The sequence below is a fragment of the Octopus sinensis genome, linkage group LG27, assembly GCF_006345805.1.
Source record: "Octopus sinensis linkage group LG27, ASM634580v1, whole genome shotgun sequence".
NCBI classification, from domain to species: domain Eukaryota; kingdom Metazoa; phylum Mollusca; class Cephalopoda; order Octopoda; family Octopodidae; genus Octopus; species Octopus sinensis.
Window position 1 is genome coordinate 20,629,175 of NC_043023.1, and position 20,000 is coordinate 20,649,174.

General features: G+C 42.2%; 1 protein-coding gene across 1 annotated transcript in view; it reads left to right on the forward strand.

Annotated features, from left to right (window-relative positions):
* LOC115225095 (lysine-specific demethylase 5A-like) overlaps positions 1 to 20,000 on the forward strand; it is a 139,116-nt gene that overhangs the window by 20,607 nt on the left and 98,509 nt on the right. The window contains 1 exon segment of the mRNA XM_029796019.2: positions 13,033 to 13,110. Coding sequence (XP_029651879.2) covers positions 13,033 to 13,110 — 78 coding nt within the window.

Sequence of the window (20,000 nt, forward strand, 5' to 3'; positions counted from 1 at the left end):
ATATATTATATATATATATATAATATATATATATATATCATGTACATGTCCCCACTTATTTAGCTGTCTATCTATATCTATGTATATATATATATCTATGTATATATATATATATATATATATATATATATATATATATAATACCACGTATATACAACACATACATAAAACGAGATGTCTCGGGTGCTTCGATCAAATGTCTATATATATATATATATATCATGTATCCACTTATTTAGCTGTCTATCTATCTATATCTATGTATATATATATATACATACATAGATATAGATAGATAGACAGCTAAATAAGTGGATACATGATATATATATTATATATATATATATATAGACATTTGATCGAAGCAAGCGGCAAGTAAATATATATACACACACACGTATATACACACATACATAAAATGCTTTGATTGAATATCTCTTTCTGTTTATTATTCCAAGATAGCCAAAGCCATCTCCCTTCGATCAAACGTCGAAAGACAGATGTGTACATCTACCTACCTACCTGTATGTGTATATATGCCTATACGGCGATCTTTCGTCTCTAGTAGACCTTTCCGTCGATTTCCGTAAAAAAAATTTTTTAGATTGCCATATATACATATATATATGTGTGTGTGTGTGTGTGTATATTTATATAGATATATGTATGTGTGTGTGTGTATAATGGGGAAATGTATGAAAGCCTCAGCGTACCATGACTACGGAGCCCTTCCCAACTATCCATCCAAACAATAGTTCACATTTCAAAAAGCCTTGTTTGTTTGCCAGTACCACCTCCTCCTCCCCCCTCTCTCTATCTCTCTCTCTCTTTCTCTATCCTTCTCTACCCACCTCCTCCTTCTCCTCCTCCTCCTCTTCGTCGTTGTTTAGAAAATGACTAATATTGTTACTTCCGCTCCAGATGCATTCTGGTCTAGCTTATTGAGCCACAGCTCGCGCAGCTTCTTGTCCGTCTGTCTGTCTATCTGTCTGTGTGTGTGTGTGTCTGTCGTCGTCGTTCTGTCCGTCAGCGCTCGGTGGGATTCGAAACCGAGATCTCCAGACCCGTCTCCTTCCTCCCCCCTCTTCTTCCCGTCTGCAATTCGTGGACGGGAAGAAGTCGTGTCTTGATTTGTAAATAAATAATTATAATAATAATAAACAACACGTTGCATTAAAGAGGGAAAGATTGGATCGCTCCAGAAAACCATCTTTGCAGAGTCGCTTTCATATATTCTCTCTCTCTCTCCTATCACGTACGCACTCACACATCTATCTATCTATCTATCTATCTATCTATCTTCCTCTCTCTCTCTCTCCCCTATCTATACGCACGCACTCGTACATCTATCTATCTATCTTCCTCTCTCTCTCTCCTATCTATACGCACATCTATCTATCTCTTTGTCTCTCTCTCCCTCTCCTATCTATCTATCTCTTTGTCTCTATCTCTCCCTCTCTCCCCTATCTATACGCACGCACTCGTACATCTATCTATCTATCTTCCTCTCTCTCTCTATATATATTATAAGCATTAATTAAAATACTTCGATATCTTAAGATAAAAACTTGAAAGCCATTATCTGTCTTTTCCTTGTAGAAATATCTTTGTCGCGCCCACTTTTATCTCTCTATCACTCACTCTCTCTTCTCCACCTGTCTATCTATAATCACTTCTCTCTCTCTCTCCTATTTACCTGGCTATCCTCGCATAACCAAGCGTATTTTGGACTTCTCATTAGTACCACCATCTCCACCACATTGAGAAATTTTGAGAGAGAGAGAAATATTTTTCGGCTAAAGAGCCTCCCACCCCTTATTAAAAGCAGGGCGGATGATTTAATGTCGGGGTATAATAGTAAATCCCTTTTTTTTTTCCGAAGGAAGAAGAGGTGTTAAGAAATCGGAGCCAGGTTAATCATGAGTTGGCATACTCGCAGTCCAACTATGACCACCCCACTCTATATCTTACTCTTTTACTTGTTTCAGTCATTTGACTGCGGCCATGCTGGAGCACCGCCTCTAGTCGAGCAAATCGACCCCAGGACTTATTCTTTGTAAGCCTAGTACTTATTCTATCGGTCTCTTTTGCCGAACCGCTGAGTTACGGGGACGTAAACACACCAGCATCGGTTGTTAAGCGCTGTTGGGGAGACAAACACAGACACACATACACATATATACGACGGGCTTCTTTCAGTTTCCGTCTACCAAATTCACTCACAAGGCTTTGGTCGGCCCAAGGCTATAGTAAAAGACACTTGCGCAGTGGGACTGAACCCGGAACCATGTGGTTGGTAAGCAAGCTACTTACCACAAAGCCACTCCTACATTTTGTTGACGTTACATCCGGGATTGTCATTTAGATATATATGCCCTTCAAATTTGGAACAAACAGTATGTGTGTTGTGGGAGTGGAGGGAAATCAGCTGCCCTTTCCAACCTGCGAAACAACCCCGTAAATGTCCCCGTGTTACATCAGTTCACCTGATGTATTGTGTGTGTGTGTGTTGTACATTACAACATGTAGCAAGAACGAAGCGAGCGGTACGTGACTGATTGCTCGAACAGAACCAGTTAATGAAGTGCCTATATATGTATGAACTAGCAGTATCGCCCGGCGTTGCTTGGGTTTGTAAGGGAAATAACTATAAAGCATTTTTAGAGAGTTATAGCCAAAAAATAGCAAAAAAAATGGTAAATTTTTTTTTTAGAGTTAAAAAGGTCGAGTTGCGTCCCTATGACAGTCTGTGGTTTGTGTTTCTGATTCTCGACCCCATGTCGAATTTATCGATTTTTTTCAGAACTGGGGGGACTTTTCAAAATTTTCGCTGCGTTAGTTTTGAATTATGACATTGGGCTATGTGTGTGTCAAGTTTCATCAGAATCGGTTGAAAGCCGTGGTCAGGGTGAGGGTACAACCTGACAGACAAACTGCCGTTTATATAGAGAGAGAGATGTGTGTGTGTGTGTTATCAAGTGAATGACTTTTTAACTAGAGAACCTCTAAGTGGTTTTTCAGTGTTGGTGTTTTAAAGAAGTTTATAAATATTACAATATTAGTCAACGAATGTTTTTTAAATCTAGCCTACCCTGCTTTATCTGTCCGTCTGCCAATTATATTTGTAACAGGTTAGATGAGTGGATAGGCTCCAGGAGACCTATGACTCAAGACGTTCCAGCTGTGACTGTCCAGTCTTTTATTCAGACATAGTGTATCAAGGACTACATTGTCTAATGTATAGTATAGTAGTAGTTTTTGTTGTCTTTTAGCCCCACGTCAGTCCTGACCCACACAGACCTATGATCAAAAACGTTCCAACTGTGACCACCCCATCTTTTATTAAGGCATAGTGTATCTAGGACCACATTATCTAATGTACAGTATAGTCTTTAGTAATAACACCTAGAGTCACTGTTGTTGTTTAGCCCCAGGTCAGTCCTGATCCACACAGACCTATGATCAAAGACATTCCAGCTGAGACCATCCCATCTTTTATACAGGCATAGTGTATCAAGGACTACATTATCTAATGTATAGTATAGTACTTAGTGGCTGTACATGTTGTGTCCCAGGTCAATTTTGATCCAGGCAGACCTATACTCAACGATGTTCCGGATATGGCCTTCTCTTGTTATACTCAGATAACACCTAAGAAATTGCCTAATGTATTAATTGAATGTGTGTGTGCATATATATATATATATATATGTGCATATACACACATTGTACATGTTTATGAAACACAACTAGAACTATTTGGAGGTATCTACTTGTTTCAGTCATTAGACTGCAGCCATGCTGGGGCACTGCATTGCATTTTTTGCTGAATGAATTGACCCCAGCACTTATTTTTTAAGCCTGGTACTTATTCTATCGGGACCTTTTGCCGAACTGCTGAGTTATGGGGGATGTAAACACACCAACACTGGTTGCCAAGCGGTAATGGGGGAGACAAACACACGTACATATGTAAACATATATATGATAGGCTTCTTTCAGTTTCCGTCTACCAAATCCACTCGCAAATCTTTGGTCGGCCCGAGGCTATAGTAGAAGACACTTGCCCAAGGTGCCACGCAGTGGGACTGATCCTGGAACCATGTGGTTCAATATTCTCGGTTGAACAGAAGGTTATCAGCATCTTTCTATTGAAATTCTCGGATTTTTGAGAGACTACATGTATTTTAAATGCTAATAAACACAAGGCATGTATACTGCTACTAGTGTGTGTGTGTGTACACAGTAGTACCTCACTTTACAAGGACACCTGCTTTACAAGACCCTGGGTTTATGAGTTTTATTTTTCAGCTCACTTTTGTATGGTGAGCTGAAATTTTTGAAGCACAAGATCCAAATTCTGAATGAAGTACAAAAGTTTCTGCTACCCTAACAAATGCTTCTGCATGTTATTGACAAAAAGCTTCTTCTAAGCAAACAACTCCAAGCTGGTTTTTTAAAAAGAAATCTACAAGTCCGTCTCCAAGTTATCGTGTCTACTCTGTTGTCTTATTGCCGTTTATTTACGAATATTATAAACTAGCAGTATCGCCAGGCATTGCTCGGGCTTGTTTCGACCCTTTAGAATTGGAAGTTTTGTAAAGTAAAAATTTTGCATTATGTAGCTTGTTATTCTCTTTAAGTGAACCTTTTTCTGGTTGAAATATACCGAAAAATGGCAACACGGCTGTTAAAAAATCGTAAAAAATAGGGATTTTCATAGAAAAAAAAGCACCTTTTTGATGTAAATAATTTTTGGTGTTAACATGGTCCGATTTTAATTTTTTCTTCTACAAAATGAAGAGCAAGCCTTCTTCTATCATACTGTCAATTTTGGTCAACTTGTGCTGCAGGGTCTCAGAGGAGATAGTGTTAGTTGAAGGCTACCAAACCTGCCACACACAGACAGCTTCAGCTTTATATATATAGACTAGCAGTATCGCCTGGCGTTGCTTGGGCTTGTTTTGACCCTTTAGAGTTGGAATTTTTGAAAAGTAAAAATTTTGCATTATGTAGCTTGTTATTCTCTTTAAGTGAACCTTTTTCTGGTTGAAATATACTGAAAAATGGCGACACGGCTGTTAAAAAATCGTAAAAAAAGGGATTTTCATAGAAAAAAAAATCAATTTTTTGATGTAAATAATTTTTGGTGTTAACATAGTCCAATTTGAATTTTTTCTTCTACGGAAGGAAGAGCAAGCCTTCTTCTATCATACTCTCAATTTCGGTCAACTTGTGCTGCAGGGTCTCGGAGGAGATAGTGTTGGTTTGAAGGCTAACAAACCTGCCATAGACAGACAACTTCAGCTTTCATATTCCTACCACTCTATGTCACGCTGGTGAGACCCATATTGGAGTATGAGATTCAAGCCTCTTCTCCTTATCTCCTCAAAGACATACAGCATCTCGAAAGAGTCCAGAAGCTGGCTACCCGCATGGTTCATGGTCTCAAAAATTTGTCCTATGAAGAAAGGCTGAGGACGCTCAACCTTTATTCTCTTGAAAAACGCCGCCGCCATGGTGATCTCATTCTCGCCCACAACATCATATGCGGAAAGTGTAACCTCTCGAAAGAGCTGTTCTTCACTCCTGCTCCAGAGCGTCAGCTGCGGGGTCATTCTGAAAAGCTCTACCTGCGACGATTTCATCTTAATCGAAGGAGAGGAGCTTTCTCCGTCCAGGTTGCGGATCCGTGGAACAAGCTGCCAGACGAGATGGTGAAGATGCCGACGACCGCTTTGTTCAAAGCCTCCCTTGACCTCAAGTGGCCTGAACTCTTTACATGAACACCACCCTGTACTTAACTCCATGTCCCCCTACATGGCCTTGCTATTTGCTTTTGAGCCAAATAAACTAACTAACTAACATATATATTTCATGGGTAAAATATTTTTCTGGGAATGAATTACGATTTATAACATTGCAACAATGGGAAATTATTGCTCTTCTTTACGAGCTGTCTCCAGGAATAAATTAACTTGTATGTCGAGGCATTTCTGTGTACATATTTATCTATATACATATATAAGTACAGGGGTGGCTGTGTGGTAAGAAACTTGCTTCTCAACCACATGGTTCTAGGTTCAGTCTCACTGTGTGGCACCTTGGGCAAGTGTCTTCTACTATAGCCTCGGGTTGACCAAAGCTTTGTGAGGTTATTTGGTTGATGGAAACTGAAAGACCCTGCTCCACTATCGTTTGATAACTGATGTTGGTGTGTTTATGTCCCTATAACTTAGTGGATCAGTAAAAGAGACTGATAGAATAAGTCTTGGGTTGATTTGTTTGACTTAAGGTGTTGCTCCAGTATGGCTGCAATCAAATGACTGAAATGAGTAAAAGAATATATGTATATATATATATATATATATATATATATTATATATATATATATATATATATATATATATATCACGTGATCACCGTGACTGACCAGGCTATCAGATGTTGCTACACATCACTGGTCACAATGCGCTTCACATTGTTATAGCCTTCATATAACTCCACCCCGCTGGCAAAGCGAGTAGGCCAACAGAAGGAAGAGCGAGAGAAAGTTGTCGCGAAAGAGTACAGCAGGGATCGCCCCCCCCCCCCTGCTGGAGCCTCGTGAAGATTTAGGTGTTTTCGCTCAATAATTACTCACAACGCCTGGTCTGGGAATTGAAACTACGATCCTACGACCGCAAGTCCGCTGCCCTAACCACTGGGCCATTGCACCTCCACACACACATATATCTCTATATAAAACTGAATTGCGTTTTTACCGCTTGTATATATATAAAAGAGAGAGATGCCACTGTGGTTGACTTTGCCCTGTGTCCTTTTGGAGTTGATAAAATGTGTACCGGTCAAGCGCTGGGGTCAATGTAATCAACTGCCAGCCTCATCCCAAATTTCAGGACCTGTGTTTATAGTAGAAAAGATGTGGGTTTGGGTGTGTCTTTCTCTCTCATATATTTTTGTATTCTCTTGTCTGATTACGCAAGCCTGGGGGGGCAGTGAAACTGTTCACTATGACAGAGTTCTAATAATTCTTTCAATATCAAGAGCTCTCTTGTAGCCACACCTGTTTCTCTGTTTGTTTGCTGACCTATAATAACGTGGCATTGCAGTGAAATGTGTGCTTTAGTCTCTATAATTAAGTGATTTTTGATAGCACAGGTACATGAATCATCATCATCATCAGGCGCCGGAGTGGCTGTGTGGTAAGTAGCTTGCTTACCAACCACATGGTTCTGGGTTCAGTCCCACTGCGTGGCACCTTGGGCAAGTGTCTTATACTATAGCCTCGAGCCGACCAAAGCCTTGTGAGTGGATTTGGTAGACGGAAACTGAAGGAAGCCTGTCGTGTATATGTATATGTGTGTGTGTATGTTTGCGTGTCTGTGTTTGTCCCCCTAGCATTGTTTGACAACCGATGCTGGTTTGTTTACGTCCCCGTTACTTAGCGGTTCGGCAAAAGAGACCGATAGAACAAGTACTGGGCTTACAAAAGAATAAGTCCCGGGGTCGAGTTGCTCGATTAAAAGCGGTGCTCCAGCATGGGCGCAGTCAAAATGACTGAAACAAGGAAAAAATAAAAATCATCGTTTAATGTCCGCTTTCCATGCTAGCATGGGTTGCATGGTTCAACTGGGGTCTGGGAAGCCAGGAGGCTGTGCCAGGCCCAGTCAAATCTGGCAGTGTTTCTACGGCTGGATGCCCTTCCTAACGCCAACCACTCCGCGAGTGTAGTGGGTGCTTTTTACGTGCCACCCGCACAGGAGCCAGACGGAGCTGGCAAACGGCCACGAACGGATGGTGCTTTTACGTGCCACCAGCACGGGGGCCAGGCGGGGCTGGCAACAGACATGAACGGATGGTGCTTTTACGTGCCACCGGCACGGGGGCCATGCGGGGCTGGCAACGGCCACGAACGGATGGTGCTTTTATGTGCCACCGGCACGGGGGCCAGGCGGGGCTGGCAACGGACATGAACGGATAGTTCCTTTACGTGCCACCGGCACGGAGGCCAGACGGGGCGGTGCTGGCAACGGCCACGAACGGATGGTGCTTTTTACGTGTCACATATATATGTGGAGGCTCAGTGGTTAGGGCAGCGGACTTGCGGTTTTAGGATCGCGGTTTCGATTCCCAGACCGAGTGTTGTGAGTGTTCATTGAGCGAAAACACCTAAAGCTCCACGAGGCTCCGGCAGGGTGTGGTGGTGATCCCTGCTGTACTCTTTCGCCACAACTTTCTCTCACTCTTTCTTCTGTTGGCCTGCTCGCTTAGCCAGCGGGGTGGCGTCATTCGAAGGCTATAACAATGCAAAGCGCATTGTGACCAGCGATGTGTAGCAACATCTGATGGCCTAGTCTGTCACGTGATATATATATATATATATATATATATATAAATAAATAAAATTATGATGTATGTAAACAAATTTTGCTTTTTTAGAAGTGTTGAGATGTATTGAAATATAGAGAAATGGAAATATTTTTACTCTCAAACGCAGAATAATAATGGTGAATAGAATAAATAGGATAGAACATCCTTATATTGCAGAAAAATTTGTTAGCAACCAGCCATAAGACTAGAACTACTGAAATGCCCTTTGCACCATTTCTGTATCAGTGAGGATGTGTGGGTCGGAGCCCAGTCTTGAATGAAGATGTAATTAATGGTCACCAAAGGTTTCTGTGACCCAGGATAACACTTTCTTATCCAACATTTTCACATACACTTTACTGTTGACCTTGATGCCAGCATCGATGAACATCAAGGGAGACTTGGACCCATTGGATACAACTGTGACCCACACCATGAGTGAAACTGGCTACTGATGGCATAAATGACCCCTGCTACCTTGGAGCTTGTCTTCTGCATTATGTGCATAAAGCCTGTCGTTCTGTCTGTTGGTAACTGCCCCCGCAGTGAAGATCTTCTCGTCAGACCAGATCACGCTTCATCTCAACTAACCTGGTTTTACCCCGGTTTATCCATTCCTTCTTTGAAGTTACGGAGATGTACTTGCATAGCAAGTGACTTGATCTGAGATGTGAAAGGTAGGAGAGTCCAGTTTGCTGGACATTGTTGTAGAGCTGAAAACGAGGCAATTTCTACTCTTCTCCTCTGGAAGCCATCTGCTCGCAATACCAGAGGGCGCACACTCTCCTACCCTGATGTAATCTCCAGGGATTCAGGCATCCAGCAACAGGACCTCCGTAATGCCATGATGGACCGTGAAGTCTGGTGTAGCATGGTAAATTCCATTGTCTCGACAACGGTCGAACAATGATGATGATGATGATGAGACCGTGTGCTTAAACGAAAACAATCGCAGCGTGGAAGGTGTTTGTAAGCCATTTAAGAAACACACAAAAGCCGTTCGATTCACTTCAACATTAAAGTTTAATTTGTCAAAATATTTTGGTCGCTTTAAGACCGCGACCTGTTCACTGACGGATGCAGCACGGAATTTTGTCAGTGAACAGGTCGCGGTCTCAAAAGCGACGAAAATATTTTGACAAATTAAACTTTAATGTTGAAGTGAATCGAACGGCTTTTATGTGTTTCTTAAATGGCTTACAAACACCTTCCACTCTCTCTTTTACTCTTTTTACTTGTTTCAGTCATTTGACTGCGGCCATGCTGGAGCACCGCCTTTAGTCGAGCAACTCGACCCCGGGACTTATTCTTTTGTAAGCCCAGTACTTATTCTATCGGTCTCTTTTTGCTGAACCGCTAAGTGGCGGGGACGTAAACACACCCAGCATCGGTTGTCAAGCAATGCTAGGGGGACAAACACAGACACACAAACACACACACGCACACATATATATATATATATACATATATACGACAGGCTTCTTTCAGTTTCCGCCTACCAAATAAACTCACAAGGCTTTGGTTGGCCCGAGGCTATAGCAGAAGACACTTACCCAAGGTGCCACACAGTGGGACTGAACCCGGAACCATGTGGTTGGTTAGCAAGTTACTTACCACACAGCCACTCCACGCTGCAATTGTTCTTTGAAGTTGCCGAAATTAAACTGCCAGGATTGTTTTGTGTGCAGTTATCTTTAAATCCTCTTTAAAAATCTTGTGCATTGATGATTTCGAAATATCAAAAGCTTTTGCAGTTTTCTTGCACTCTTGTGGGGATTTCGGTTCATTCGTTTCTTCACAGCTTCAACAGTTTGTTTGGTACAGATTGATAATTTCCTACGAGGAATTGGCTTGCTACAGGTAGTAGTAGTAGTAGTAGTAGTAGTAGCTTGAACACTGTTTCACAGTACACATTCGACTATTTTGTTCTGTCTTTGTTGCTCACTCCAGCTGTTTTCAAATTAACAATCTGCTCATTCCAGCTGTTTAACATTTTGCGTTCAATGCCATGTCTGTTTACAAACCTGTTATACACTCAAATGCAACAATAGACATCGGAACAAAAGACATAAGCAAATCCCTATGTAAACTGGAGATAATATTACCTGAACCAGTATTCATAGGAAGAGTTTTAAACATGGGTAAATCTCTCTGGGACACCCTGTATATATAAGGATCCTATCATCATCATTGTTCGACCGTGGTCGAGACAATGGAATTTACCATGCTACGCTAGACTTCACGGTCCATCATGGCATTACGGAGGCCCTGTTGCTGGATGCCTGTATCCCTGGAGATTACATCAGGGTAGGAGAGTGTGCGCCATCTGGTATTGCGAGTAGATGGCTTCCAGAGGAGAAGAGTAGAAATTACTTCTTTTTCAGCTCTACAACAATGTCCAGCAAACTGGACTCTCCTACCTTTCACAAGAGATGACACAGGTGGTAATTTCCTAAGTTGGTAATTCACAAGATAGAAAATGCTTTTATGCTTAGCACCATCCGAACGTGGTCGATGCCAGACCCCTCTGGCACCTGTGCAGGTGGCACGTAAAAAGCACCCACTACACTCGCGGAGTGGTTGGCGTTAGGAAGGGCATCCAGCTGTAGAAACACTGCCAGATCAGACTGGAGCCTGGGGCAGCCCCTGGCTCCCCAGACCTGAGTCGAACAGTCCAACAGGTGCTAGCGCGGAAAACGGACGTTAAACGATGATGATGATGATGATATCGAAGCAGAATAATTATTTTGGACAGAATTAGAGAATATTAAAAAATTTTTTAGTCTGTTTCAAGTCTGGAGCTGGTGAGAATCCAGATGTTGTTTGGATTTGAAACTAATTGTTGTCACCCTTCTGTCCAGGTAGTTTATTATATTTCTGTTTAAATAATAAAAGGTACAGGTGTGGCCGGGTGGTAAGAAGCCTGCTTTGCAGCCAAACAGTACCAAGTTCAGTTTCACTGCGTGGCATCTTCGACAAGAGTCTTCTACTATAGCTTTGAGAGTGGATTTAATTGATGGGTGCTGAAAGGAGTCTGTTGTACATGAGTGTGTGTGTGTGTGTATGTTTGTCCCCCTGCCATCGCTTGACAACCGATGTTGGTGTGTTTATGTCCCTGTAACTTAGTAAAAGAGGAAAATAATATGTATATCTTATTTTATTTATTTTTACTTGTTTCAGTCATGAGACTGGGGCCCATGTTTGAGCAACGCCTTGAAGAATTTCTTGAGTTAAACGAATCGACCCCACTGCATATTTTTATTTTTCAAGCTTGGTACTTAAAAATCATGGTTAGAGGCCTTGGTCTTGGGACCACTCATGAGGTAAGCAAGGGCATGCTCTCTCTAGAAAATCCAGCTCCAAAAAAGCCTCGTGAGAGCAAAGGAGAATGGGCACCAGCCAGCCCAAAGGTTGGGGTGGGCTGCACCCGTCTACCTTGGTTGCTGTGGCATTGAGGTAGATCCAACCACCCCCATTAACGGGGACAAAACCCTGATTTAAAACACTTGATGATGATGACTTATTCCATTGGATTCTTTCCCCAAACTGCAAGTTATGTGGACGTAATCAAGCCAATACCAGTTGTCGAGCAGTGACCAGGGACAAACATACACTCATATATTATACATAATAATGATGAAATTAATTGTATACAGTGCTCAGGTGCACCACAACTTGTCAGAAAGTGCATATAAAGCATATGCAGTAATGTAAAAATGTCTGGAAAGCGAACAATGCATGAGTCAGATACATGCTTGTGTGTGTATGGAGGGGAGAAAATCAGGTGTAGTGTTGGCGAATCTCAGAAAGCATGGAAGTTTTGAAGGATGCAGTGCTCCGACAACTAACAACCGATGCCGGCAGTTTGTTCCATGCTTCAGCAACTCTCAGCGTGAAAAAATGTTTCCTGAAGTCATGGGAGCTGTGCCGTTTTCTGACTTTGTAAATATGTCCACGGGTGTTAGACGGGGAGAGCTTGAAAAGGTGCTCAGAGTTATTGTTTGTAAGATGGTTGATAATTTTATGGGTGTCTGCCAAGTCAGCTGCCAGACGTCGGAGTTTCAATGTGTCCATGCCCAGGGAAGTAAGGCATTCAGGATATGGCAAATGCCTGATGGAGGGTATTCTTTTGGTTGCACGTCGCTGAACAGCTTCCAGACGATGGGCTTCTTTCAGTTTCTGTCTGAAATCCATTCACAAGGCTTTGGTTAGCCTGAAGTTATAGCAAAAGACACTTGTCCTAGGTACCATGCAGTGGGACTGCGCTTGGAACCATGTGGTTGGGGAGCAAACATCTTGATACACAGCAATACTTATGTTTATAGTGTGTGTGTGTGTGTGTGTTTGTCATTAATATTTCCATTTTAGCGTCCCCTTTTCTATGCCAACGAGGGTCAGGTGGAATGTGTTGAGGTTGATCTTCTGCAACTGGATACCCTTTCTGTCACCAAACCTCACCTGTTTCCAAACAAGGTAATATTTCCCCCCCCCCCCCGCTGGCCTGGTGTGTTTTTACTTGGAAGATTGGAAATGGAACACCTCGCTTGTATGGCTGGGATGTTCGTTTACAGCCATCGCATGATGTCAAGACACACACACACACATCAATTCATGTAAGACTCTTCAAATTTATAATGCCCTTTCACGTTCTTGTTACAGGACTGGCAGCCACCATTTGCAGTAAATGTGGACACATTTACATTTGTGCCTCGGATACAGAAGTTGAATGAGTTGGAGGTTTGTTGTTTTACTCTTTACTATTGCCGTTGTTGTTGTTGTTGTTTTCGTTATTGTTTACTGCCCCACCCCAGACCTGTCCTCTTTACAGGTGTTCTGTTGCTGCTTGTTTGTTTGTTGAGCGAAGCGGTCTTCGTCCCAGAGCTCGCAAGATCGCGCCTCATGGTCCTTTGCTATTCGTAAGACCCGCAGAAGAGAAAGCAGGTCAACCCCCCCCCCCCCCCCCGACACCGAGAGCATCGACGGATGGATGAATGCGCATCCAGGCTCAGCGGTTGCGTAGGAAGTCGGGGACAAGAAACAGGAAGAAAGAGTGAGAGAAAGTTGGAGCCTCATGGAGCTTTAAGTGTTTTCGCTCAATAAACACACACAACGCCCGGTCTGGGAATTGAAACCGTGATCCTCCGACCGCGAGTCCACTGCCCTAACCACTGGGCCATTGCGCCTCCTTTCTGTTGCTGCTTGTTCTGAGGAAATAAAATCGATCGAGGGGCAGATACATGTGACCTTGTTAGAAATAATGATTAAGATAACCTTTTGTCTCGTACTGGTTTCAGTCATCAGACTGTGGCCATGCTGGGGCACCACTTCAAGGGTTTTTAGTTGAATGAATTGATCCCAGTACTAATTTAAAAAAAAACTTGGTTGTTATTTTAACGGACTCTTGTTGAACTGCTAAGTTACCGAGATGTAAACATATCAACAAGCTGTGGTGGGGGACAAACACAAAATCTCCCTTGATGGGCTTCTTTCAGTTTCCACTCACAAGGCTTTTGTCGGCATGAGGCTATAGTAGATGACACTTGCCCAAGGTGCCACGCAGTGGGACTGAACACCCTTAATTCCTCTGTCCCCACTTTGAGGTATCCCTGGGACACCCCATCGCTGCCATTTATCTCTTTCCAACTCCACTCGGTCATTCCTACCCTCTGTTCTGCTCTGGTCCTCTTCTCTCATCATTTAATTCGTCTCCTGGCATAGGGGTTTCTTTTGCAAGCTGCCTGGTGTCCTTACTACTGCTTTGTCATCTTAGTCCTAGATCCACGCATACTGTTGGCCTATATGCTGGGCAGTGAGATGTCCCCAATAATAGTTGCCTGCATCTTTCCAGGTGACGCTAAGTTGCTTCAGATCTTCTTTAATCCTTTCGTTACCAAACCGCCCAAAGCCGCCCTAAAAAAAATTTTGGTTAATGTGACCAAACCGCCCAAAACCGCCCGAATTTACCTATTCATATTTAAATGAGAATATCAGAGCAAATCTCTTTAGTACATTCGTGAAAACATGTATTATACTTCGTAAACAGTTCAACTACAGTTTTGTACAAAAATCGAAGTGTAATTTTAATTCCGTGAATTTTGGGAGATTTTTTTCTGAAATTTGTTCCTATTGTGTTTTCAAAATTTGTAATTCTGACAAAAAATGGATACGAATTTCATTATATCAAGCAGCGAGTCAGAATTCGAAGGATTTTCTACTGAAGACCTTCATAAATCTAACTCTATGACTGAAAAAAAAAAAGCATGTGGTATTTGATAATGAATCTGATGTTTCATTTTCCGAAAGTGAAAACAGTGAATCCGAGTGCTCCGACAGCGATAAGAAAAATGAATTGGCACCTGAATGGAGTGAAAATTTAAAAACTGTTTCTTTCGGTGATTTTTCTGAAGAAACTGGACCAAGCCACAGACTTTCCCAGAAGGGTAAAGCCTTAGACTATTTCTTTCTACTTTTTCAAATGAGCCTATTTGAAATCATTACGGCGGAAACGAACCGTTACGCTAAATGTAAACAAAGCGAAAGAAAGGATAGTTAGTGGTTTCCCACAACCTTAAATGAAATTAAGACTATTTTGCCATAAATATTATTATGGGTATCAGAAAGTTACCCAGAATAACAAATTCTATCGTAAAATTTTGTTGTATACCTAATTGAATATTAGCTAATAACCCATTTTCTATAGCGATGTTTGAACAAAATTTTAATAATTTTATATTTTGTTGAATTTACCTGTATCTACCTGCAATTAGAGTCACTTTGTGACAAAAATTATAGTATAGAATTGGTTGAGAATATTCCATTAAATTATCTTCCAAAAATCAGATTAATATATTGATAAATAAAAAAGTTATAGTTGTTAAATGAAACCAGACTAAATTTATGATTATGTAAGAAATTAATTGAAACACATAAGGGGTGTATTTTGGTCAGAAATATAGTAACGATAGGGTTAAAGGTGGCACATTATTTCTTCTTGGGTGTCCCTCTTGTGGTACCCATTGTGCAGCTGTCTTGGGTCGTCCTTCTGGCAGTCAGGGAACATGACCTGCAAATCTCGCCCTTCTTGGGACTTTAGGCTGTTGGCTTGAAAAGAGAACCTAGTGCATGCTGTGGGGTGGTCGATGTTAGGAAGGGCATCCAGCCAAAGAAACCATGCCAACCAAAACCGTTGGAGCACAGCGCTGACTTTGGACCTGTTGGACCCTGTAAAACAGTCCAACCCATGCCAGCGTGGATCATGGGTGTTAAATGATGATATGCTTAAGGGCAAGAAGTTCACTTTGCAACCATGTGGTTTTGGTTTCAGTTCCATTGCATAGCACCTTGTGTAAGTGACCCCGCGTGGGCACTTAGTTGGCACTGCACAGGTGCTTTTACGTGATACCACAATAGTCAATAGAATAGATACAAATTTAAAACATTTACTCTTTCTTTCGGCCTGGTACTAAATGATCCCTAGTGGTTGATGCCCCCTGCCTCAATGAATACTTCTATCATTTGTCCCACCATCACACCTCCCTCTCATTCACTATCAATCGTGCCTCGATCACCCTTGTTTTCCCTTCTCTTAGGTGGTGAATAAGCAAACAGGGCAGTGGGGTTGCGAGATCCTTTAGTTTTGACAAGGATGCAACAACCTCTCTTGTGCTGGCATCACAGAAAATGCATCCAGTTTATTTCGTAAACTGGTCAATTTTAGGAAAGGCATCAAGCCATAGAAATACAAGCAAGATGGGATCGCTCCCTGTTCAACTGTTCAGGGTGAGCAGACTCATAGAACCCATGCTGACATGATAATATACTACACACCTTCTGTTTTAATTTTAGTTTGCATGTACATATAAGAGCACCATCCGAGTGTGATCGTTGCCAGAGCAGTTAACTGGCTTCCGTGCCGGTGGCATGTAGGAGGCACCATTTGAGTGGGGTCATTACCAGCATCGCCTTACTGGCACCTGTGCCATTGGCATGTGTAAAAAATTTGAGTGAGGTCGTTGCCAGTACTGCCTGACTGGCCCCCATGCCGGTGGCACGTAAAAGCACCCACTACACTCTCGGAGTGGTTGGCGTTAGGAAGGGCATCCAGCTGTAGAAACTCTGCCAGATCAAGACTGGAGCTTGGTGCAGCCATCTGGTTCGCCAGCTCTCAGTCAAATCGTACAACCCATGCTAGCATGGAAAGCGGACGTTAAATGACAATGCTGATGATATAAGGTGTCCTCAGTGAGTTTAGTGCTTGCAACAGATTGATGTTGCTTTTGTAGAATATGAAACTTTTCTGTTTTCTGTCATGGGAACTTGTGGCTTAGGGGTTAAAGTGTTGGACTCATGATACTAAGATTCTGGTTTTGATTTGTGTTCTGGATGATGCGTTGAGTTCTTGAACAAAACATTTCATTTCTTGGTCTGTGTCCTGTCCAGTGAAGAATATACGAAAACCAGGAAATGGGCCCTGTGAATCTGTGTCTCGGGAAGGATCCGACTGTGTGTCGCTTAAAGAATATATAGTGTTTGCGAGTGGAGAAAGCTTTCGTCAACAGCCAGTGATTGTCTCACACTGAGGATGGGTAACCACCTAGAAACCGTGGTCTGTGAGTATCACGTAAGGCTGGAGATGGGAGTGATGACCTAAACACTATATTTACATAGGCTGTTTGTCGGCAGCCAGCTGGAAAAGATGTTTTCCTGGGGCTTCAACAACAGTAACATTGTCCTTTATAGGACTGCCACATTCTGTTGGCAAATAAATTTTACTATTCTTGCTGAGAGATTTAAAACAACCTTATTCTTTTATTATCCTAATTTGGTCAACTTTAAGCCCTCACTGTCTCTTTACCAGTTGATTTATCTGACTAGTATAGACTTTTCAGAGCTGGCCCATCATGCTATCTTCACACCATGTAACACGCTTCAGATTGTGCAACTTTCCCTGCACCCTAAACAACACTCTCCGTCACTTGGTCCTTATAGCTCTGCGATTAGCTGGCTTGTTGGTGCAGGAGTGGCTGTGTGGTAAGTAGCTTGCTAACCAACCACATGGTTCCGGGTTCAGTCCCACTGTGTGGCACCTTGGGCAAGTGTCTTCTGCTATAGCCCCAGGCAGACCAAAGCCTTGTGAGTGGATTTGTTAGACGGAAACTGAAAGAAGCCTGTCGTATATATGTATATATATATATATGTGTGTGTATGCTTGTGTGTCTGTGTTTGCCCCCTAGCATTGCTTGACAACCGATGCTGGTGTGTTTACGTCCCCGTCACTTAGCGGTTCAGCAAAAAGAGACCGATAGAATAAGTACTGGGCTTACAAAGAATAAGTCCCGGGGTTGAGTTGCTCGATTAAAAGGCGGTGCTCCAGCATGGCCGCAGTCAAATAACTGAAACAAGTAAAAGAGTAAAGAGTATACCTGTTAGGATATATACTTCCACCTGTGACCCATGGGAGAGAGTTATGTGGGTGGCTGAAACCACTGTCTTGGCTATATGCCAGCCACATCCCACACAACGCTCAAACCCAGGGTCACTTGTAATTGTACTGCATTTTCTCGGGGCAAGGGATATGGCCTACACCACTCAAGTCCATCATTTGAAATTTGGACGATACCTTTGTGCAGCATCCTGCCTACAAACCCATTCTTGCCTCCAAACTGTAGCTGACTCTTCCAGTTTCATGCGAGAACTGGTTCCTTTCTTTGTCGAACCCTCTCTCTCTCAGATCAAGTATTATATATATAACTAGCAGTATCGCCCGGCGTTGCTCGGGTTTGTAAGGGAAATAATTATATAAGCATTTTTAGAGAGTTATAGCCAAAAAAAGCAAAAAAATGCATTAAAAATGGAAAAAAAATGATGGTAATTTCTTTTAAAAATCGTAGACTCATCGTAGACGCGCGCTAATACCCAGAAGGGCTCGATATGAAACACGACTATAAGATACCCGTTTTTGGTTAAACTGCACCACAAAATGTGGGAGTAGTTAGGAATCTAAATCAGAGGAGACAGACAGCACACAACCACTCTTTTATATATATAGATATATATATATCTGTAAAATAATATGTGACAATTATTCGGTAGCCAAGATAAAACTCTGAGTTTCGGATGCCGAGGTGGAAATCCACAACACCATCTCTTCGGTTATCTGGCCATCTGAAAACCAGGAAATATATATATATATACACACACACATAGTATATTTACTTGCACTTAGTATCACTTAATTACATAGAGAAGTCGGAGTCGGAGGTGCCGATAGTAGAGTAGTCGGAGTTTTTGTTTCGACTCCACAGCCCTGGTTGTAACAAGGAACACTTTTTTATATTATTTTACTTATGTCTAACGAGTCCTCATTACCCCCAAGAATTTTGTTTTTATCCCACTGAAGGTAATTTACCCTAGTTCGCTGACCCCTGGTTTTGACAGTTTGACTGGAACTGGTAAACTGGTGAGTCATTCCAGGCTCCAGTTTGATTTTGGCTTGCTTTCTAAGGCAGGTTGCCCTTCCTATCACCAATTACTCCAAGAGCGTAGTGGGTGCCTTGTACATGTCACTTGTACATTTGCTGATGCCGTTTTTTTAACTGTGGTGTATTCCAGGGTTCAGTTTTATCCACATATCACCCCTGACAACACTCACAAGCAATATCATTCTTACGTGCCAAACCAGCCCCAAATCTGTGGAAAGTAACCTCGCTAACACAATCACTACATATATCTGAAAATAAGTACCAGTTACGCACTGGCGTCGATGTAATCGACTTAATCTGTCCTTGTTTGTCCCCTCTATGTTTAGCCTCTTGTGGGTAGTAAAGAAATAGGTATTTCGTCTGCTGTTATGTTCTGACTTCAAATTCCGCCAAGGTCGACACTGCCTTTCATCCTTTCGGGGTCGATAAATTAAGTACCAGTTGCGTACTGGAGTCGATCTAATCGACTAGCCCCCTCCCCCAGAATTTCGGTCCTTGTACCTAGAGTAGAAAACATATATCTGGAAGAAAAAAAAAAGACATCATCACTCCTCATCTCTCTCTTGAGATGAATGGAATCCTTGATGTTGTTAGAAATATTGGGAATATTCTTTTCTATTCTAGGCACAAGGCCCAAAATTTAGGGGGAAGGAGCTAGTCAATTAGATTGACTCCAGTATGCAACTAGTACTTAGTTTATCGACCCTGAAAGGAAAAAAGGCAAAGTTGACCATGGCAGAATTTGAACTCAGAATATAAAAACAGACAAGATACCGCTTAGCATTTCGCCCGGTGTGCTAACGTTTCTGCCAGCTCTGAGAATATCTCTTGGTGATGGCAGACCCTGGACTTTTCTTTGGTCCTGGGATATTACTTCAGGCTCCGAGGAAGCCCTCAATGGCATGCTGCTACCACATCTGTGATGGTTGTGTTAAAACACACAAAAGGAGAGGAAGGCTGCCCCCCCCCCCTGCTTTCTCTCTGTCTCTCATACACACATAGACACAGACGCATAATGAAATGTGACTCACACACTCAGAGGGAGAAATTGGGTGACTCATACACACACATAGAGAGAGAAAACAAGAGAGGTTACACACACACATCACTTAGTTGTTTGGGATGAAGTGATTCACAAACCCACAT